This window comes from Podarcis erhardii, assembly GCF_964252035.2.
Source record: "Podarcis erhardii genome assembly, chromosome: 3".
NCBI classification, from domain to species: Eukaryota; Metazoa; Chordata; class Lepidosauria; order Squamata; family Lacertidae; genus Podarcis; species Podarcis erhardii.
This window is the reverse complement of record NC_138507.1, coordinates 26282725-26288906: the sequence shown is the minus strand read 5'-3', so window position 1 is coordinate 26288906 and position 6182 is coordinate 26282725. Positions and strand designations below refer to the sequence as shown.

At 48.0% G+C, this 6182-nt stretch overlaps 1 protein-coding gene across 2 annotated transcripts in view; it reads left to right on the top strand.

The window, feature by feature from the left end:
* Positions 1-6182, top strand: part of PXDN (peroxidasin) — an 80128-nt gene continuing 73946 nt past the window's right edge. Inside the window, exon 1 of one of the 2 annotated variants that reach the window (XM_081856778.1) lies at positions 1-678. In XM_081856778.1, coding sequence (XP_081712904.1) covers positions 452-678 — 227 coding nt within the window. In that variant the 5' untranslated portion in view covers positions 1-451. The remainder of the gene's footprint in view (positions 679-6182) is intronic. The other variant, XM_081856779.1, reaches the window with a different exon arrangement.

The window sequence follows — 6182 nt, the reverse complement described above, 5'->3', positions numbered from 1 at the left end:
TGCCCCCTTCTCCCTCCTCGCAGCTGGCGGGGAGAAACCAGCAGCCATTGCCACCGCTGGCGCCGGCCGGGGTGGAAGAAGAGGCCACCAGAAGCCCCCTCCTCCTCCTCGCCCCTCCATTGCGCTGCTCCAGGCGGACGAGCGCAGGGGAAAGCCCCGGCCTTGGCGCGGCGAAGCTGCTGCCTGCTTTCTAGCAAGCGGGCTGGCTGGCTGAGGCGGCCCCTCCCTCCTGCCGCCGTCCCCTCTTTCTCCTCCCCCTCCGGGCTGCGCGCTGGCGACTGGCTCGCCTCCTGAAGCCCCCGCCGCCGGCTCGACCACCGGAGCGAGAGCAGCGGCAGCAGAGCCGCGAGCTGCCTCGGCTCCCTCTCCTCGCCCCGCTTCCCTTCTTATTTCCCCCTTCTCTCTTTCCCCGCGCACCCCGCCTTCCTCCGCTCGGTTTCTGCTCGACGGCATGGCCCGGCGCAGAGCGGGCGCTGCCTTCCCCGGACTCTGCCTCGGCGTCCTGCTGGGCAGCCTCCTCCTGCCCTTCGCCTCCCCGCAGCAGCCGCCGCCGCCGCCTCCTCCGCCGAGGGGGAGCGTTTGGTGCCCCAGCCGCTGCCTCTGCTTCCGCACCACCGTGCGCTGCATGCACCTCATGCTCGAGAGCGTCCCCGCCGTGTCGCCGCAGACCACCATCCTGTAAGTTGGGGGGGGGGGCACTTGAATAAGATGTTGCGGGGACGCGCGAGGAAAGCTCCGCCCCGCATAATCGATCCCAAGACATGGCGCGCGCACCAATTATTTGAATGGCAACTTTTTTTAGGGGCAAATATTTTACCGGGGGAGAGTTGGCTCCTGTGGACAGCCACGTCTGTTGCGCGGGGCTCCCAGCGAGGGGAAGATACCTGGCAATGGCGAGGGGTAGGAAAGGAGAGGCTTGGGGGGGGGGAGGAACCACGACGGCTGCTGCGGCCCCCAGCGCACTCCTTTGTCTGCAGCCCGTGGCGGGTCTGGGTCTCTTGCTACCGGTGCCGTGCAGACTTCTCTTTGGTCCGCGCCGCCGCCGCCGCCGCCACCTTTCGTGTTTTGTCTACACAGGCATGTTGGCTGAGGTCCACAAGCTTAGTTTAAGTTTGGACGCCTTGGGTAGAGACCCCGCAGCCCAGTAATGCAGAAGTAGTGGTAGGAAGGAGCGGAGCTGATCTTGAAGCTCCAGGGAATACGGGAAGGATCCAAGGCACCCGATCCCAGCCTTTCTTGATTTCCTTTAAAAAAGGGGACCTCGATGGAGGTTTTTGCTTTCCCGTTTGATTTCATTGAGGGCTGCACTGTTGGAGAAGTTTCACTGGAGGAAAACACACACACACACACACACACACACACACCCCTCTGCTCTGTGGTTTCGTTTATTCCTTCCTTTTGCTCTGGTTTTTCTGGCTGAGAGTTTTGATCTCTGCAGCTCCGAGACCTTTTGTGTGGCTTTGTCCTCTTTAGGAATGTAGCCACTGGCATGAACTGTGTGGCTTTTCCAAGTCACTTGGCCTCCCAAGCCTCTTTGTAGTAGATTTCCATTCATCCCTCAGTTCTGCCTTCGATTTCAGGAATGTCTGTTTAAAAGGTGCCCTGGGATATGTCTGTTAAGAATGCAATAATTGGGGACCCTTATCAATTTTTGTTGCTTTTTTTTTTTTTTTTTTGGTACTTGACATAGGTGGGAATGTTGACTGGAAACAGTGCTGTGTGTATTTTGGACAGAGGGTTTGTGGATTTATACATTTTCTTTAAAAAGGAAACACAGCCATGAAACGCAAGGGTTTTGAAGAGTTCCCCTCCCTGCACTTTCCCAACAGCAAACCACTTCTGAGCAGTTTTCAAACATGATTCTTGTTAGTGCCTTTAGGTGTGGCGTACTTCGTCGGGCAAGAAAGGGGTCTTTCGGGGATACTTTCATCTTTGTTTTAATGTGGGTAGCTGTAAAATATACAGAACAGAGCCTGTGCTCAATTATACCCGAGGAACATAAGCCTCCTGATCTTGCAGAGATTTATGGACATGCCAAACTTAACATAACTGTGTGAACCACAGTGATGTCACTGTAAGTATTCTCTGAATACTATAGCGATCTTCCAGGGTACAAAATGAAGCATGTGCAAGACTCAGACCAAGATGCAGCTTTTGAAAAGGCAGTTCCATGAATGTCTAACTTCCCTGTTATGAGTATTCATATTCATATATACAGGATTACTTGGGCTGTGAGCACATCGACAATTAACTTGTGCTGCACTTGACCCCCCAGCCAGCAGTTGACTGCCCCAGCACCACTTCTGCTGTTCCACGGACAGCCTTCCCTCTTGCAAAAACACAGCGAGAGATAGGGCATTCCATAAGGCTTTAATGTTTGTCCAGCAGCAGGGCCATGCACTAGAATTCCCACCTGTTGCCTAGACTCAGAAAAAGGAAGCATTCTGGTGGGGCAGAATGCACTTTCGCCACCTGAGGTGGGCTGCCTCATACAAAACAATCCAGCATCAATGTATTTCCATCATGCTGAAGAAAATTAACAAGACTGCATATCAGTCAGGAGGGAAAATACATGTCATATTAAAAACACCAACCATAGTTGGTTTATTGCCCAGTATGGTGGTACCTCGGGTTATAGATGCTTCAGATTACAGAATCCACTAACCCAGAAATAGTACCTCAGGTTAAGAACTTTGCTTCAGGATGAGAACAGAAATCGCTCGGCGGCAGTGGGAGGCCCCATTAGCTAAAGGGGCGCTTCAGGTTAAGAACAGTTTCAGGTTAAGAACGGACCTCCAGAACGAATTAAGTTCTTAACCCGAGGTACCACTGTAGTCATTTAGTCTTCTAGGGAGACAATGATCAAAAACCCGGAAATATATTTTACCTGGGATTCTTCAGATTTTTACATTTTTGGCATTGGGATACTAATAAGCACCATAAGCAAATTTTATTATTAATAGTTTTCAGTTTATCTAGGCAGGTGAAGTTGAAGCTGTGTTCTGTTTATGCGACTTATTTAAGTTTTTATCATTCTTGTGTCTGAGTTACAGACCAAGTCATCATGGTAGTTTTGAAAACTACAGAAACAGGGCCTAAAATTTAACATTTTATGGTATCTGGAAAATTGATTTAGATTCCCACAGGTCTACAAGCCTGCATGAAGTTTGTAGCAGCCAGGCCTGCACAAGGCAGGCATTTGCTAGGAACAGAGCCTTTTTGGTGGTGGCCTTTTGCAGTTGTGGGATTCAGTTCCATGTGATATCATCCGGAAGACTGCATCCCTTCAGATGCAGTCCACCTCTCTCTTCAGTGCCTAATGCAAAATGGTGTTCTGGACTGATATCTGCATATTGGGGATTTGTTAGTTTTATTTGTTGCTTTTGTGCTGGTCTAGGATTGTTGTCTGGCAGGACACAGGTGGCGCTGTGGTCTAAACCACAGAGCCTAGGGCTTGCAGTTCAGAAAATTGGCGGTTCCAATCCCTGTGATGGGGTGAGCTCCCATTGCTTGGTCCCTGCTCCTGCCATCCTAGCAGTTCGAAAGCACATCAAAGTGCAAGTAGGTACCGTTCCAGCGGGAAGGTAATGGCGTTTCCGTGTGCTGCTCTGGTTTGCCAGAAGCGGCTTAGTCATGTTGGCCACATGACCCAGAAGCTGTACTGGCCCCCTCGGCCAGTAAAGAGAGATGAGCACCGCAACCCCAGAGTCGGCCACGACTGGACCTAACGGTCAGGGGTCCCTTTACCTTTACCTTTAGGATTGTTGCAAAGTGGGTATTTTAAATAGTTTATATTCTATTTTATAGGTCGTATTTTATAAGCGATTGTAAGCTGCTGTGTGAAGAGTATTGAAAAGTAGACTACATATCTGTTAAAGAATAAATATTTTAAATTTCTAGGCAACCAGATGCCTGGAATTTCCAAAGACCTGTGTTTTGGCACTGATATGTTTCAGTAAGTGCTCTTCAACTTCTGCCGTTTACTTCGCCTTAAAAAAAGACTTCACAAGCCCATGGTCTTACAAGATATTATATCAGCAGTTTTGCTTGCATTTTTCTTGAATTACAGAAATCATTAACACACTGATCAATACAGCTTTACCCAGAAGTATTATTCGAGCTTATTTCCAGATAAATATGTTAGGGGCACAACTTTATAAATGCAGGTTTTAGCTGTGAATCCTATTGTAAAAAAAAAACAGATTTTAGACTATTTTAAGGCCTTTAAGAATGTCCCACAATGCTTCAGATTCCAAATATTTCTGAAAATAAAAAGTGGAATTTATTTTGCCACTAACTGAACCTTTGGCTTGATGCACAACCTTTTGGCAGCATCTGAGTAATCCCGCAGAAGCTGTAAAAAAGGAAAGAAAAATTAACTGACTAGTACAGGAAGTGGGTGGTTAATGTTTCTTGCATTTAAAACAGAAAGTACATTTACAGAGGGCTTTTATATTGATCGGTTTTCTTTATACTGTTTCCTGTAATGCCAAGTTATGCATGGCCCTGAATGAGACTTCATGTTGTTGTCCTCTGTCATGGAAACATATGTCTGAAGGCAGATGGAGATCAGAAATTTAAGATCAAAATACTTGATTAAAATTGCTGGGGCTTGGTGGACGTCACAGTAAATTGTCATTAATTCTTGCATTTAATAAGCAAAAGACTATTTCAGTTGGGGTTGAGAAGTAGTATTCCTGAGAGACTTCCGGTGGAGCGCGGAACCGTCTGCAGGCGAGGGTTCTTTCTGCGGAGGAAACCCTAGCTCTTTTGCCAGAATTTGGGGGTTTTTAGGGCGCAAAAACCCTCTCGTTAAGCCTCTGGAGGGTGTCCAGAGGTTCAGGTTCCCGGCAGAGCCGAGCAACCGCGCGTTCGGTCGTCAGGTAGTCTTTTTGAGAAAGGCGAAGAGTACGACGGAACGGCGGCAGGCAGTCGGGTAGCCATTACAGCGGCGTTTCATGGCGAATCGGCAAAGCCCCGAGCCTGCAAGGGATAGCGCTCCGCTCTCAAACAAAGAAACTCGGATTCGCAAAAGATTTGGACTTAATAACAACAAGGAAGTCTCCGAGTAATAAGGGAAAAGTTCGAGTTCAGCGCTGGCTTTGGCTTCATTGAAAAAAGACGCACTGCAGCGAGCAGAGCCCAAAGAGAAAGTAAGTTACCGCTAATGGATACTGCATCTGTCTCTCTCAGGCAGCCAAGTTACAATTGAAGAGAAACTCCTCTTATTTTAAAGGGGAGAACTAAGAGGGAGCAGAAAAGAAGTGAGATTGAAAGAAAGCCCAGAAAATAAAGAACTGGTGTTGTTGAAAATACAGATAAGACTGTCGTTAATAATCTTTTCCGGGAAGAGGCAAAGTACTGAGGGGACGCGCTGATGCCATCTTTAGTGGGAGAGACAAGGAGAGACAAGGAGAAGCCTCCCAAACGCCATATTGCAGGATTATAAAAGAACTTAGAGAAAACGCTTACTGTGAGGATATAAGGTATTAAAAAACATTATGGTTTGACGCGGAAGGGAGCAGATTGACACGGATGGGAGCAGGCACTCATGTTCTTTTCCACTATATCGGTCGTGCTCTCCCCCCTGCCACCCCCGTTTGTGAAGTTGTAAACAGACTGAACAGACGGAACAGATAGGTTGTTCCTGAGGCGCGTGCATAGTATTATACTGGGACACTCAACCTCTAGTATTAATTTCAGAAATACCAGCGGTTCCCCCCTCGCGGTCCTGGACTTAGTGAAAGTTTCAAGCTCGGACAAGATAAGGTTTCAGTCCGGACAGACACTGGTCTAGGAAAGATCTAAACTATCCACTCCTTAGGACTAAACGAATGCCTTTTGTTAAGGGCTCATAACCTCCAGATTAGAAGCCTGAAGAGCGGTTTTTCATAATCATACCCCAATTCCATTTGGACTGCATGGTCTCATAAGTTTATTAATTAGGTTTTTGGGCGCCAAGCTGCCGACTGGAATAGCCCGAACGGGGGCAAGAAGATTTCAAACTGATCACTCTGGTATATAACGGGCAACCTATCCCCCTCGAGATTGGAGGGTGAAGGAGCACTAATTAAATCAACCAAGTGGACAGAAATACTGATTGAAGTCGGCAATTACTGTATCCAGCTGTATTTTGAGTTGCTCATCGGATATCTGTAGTCCTATTCTGGCTGTTGCTTTCT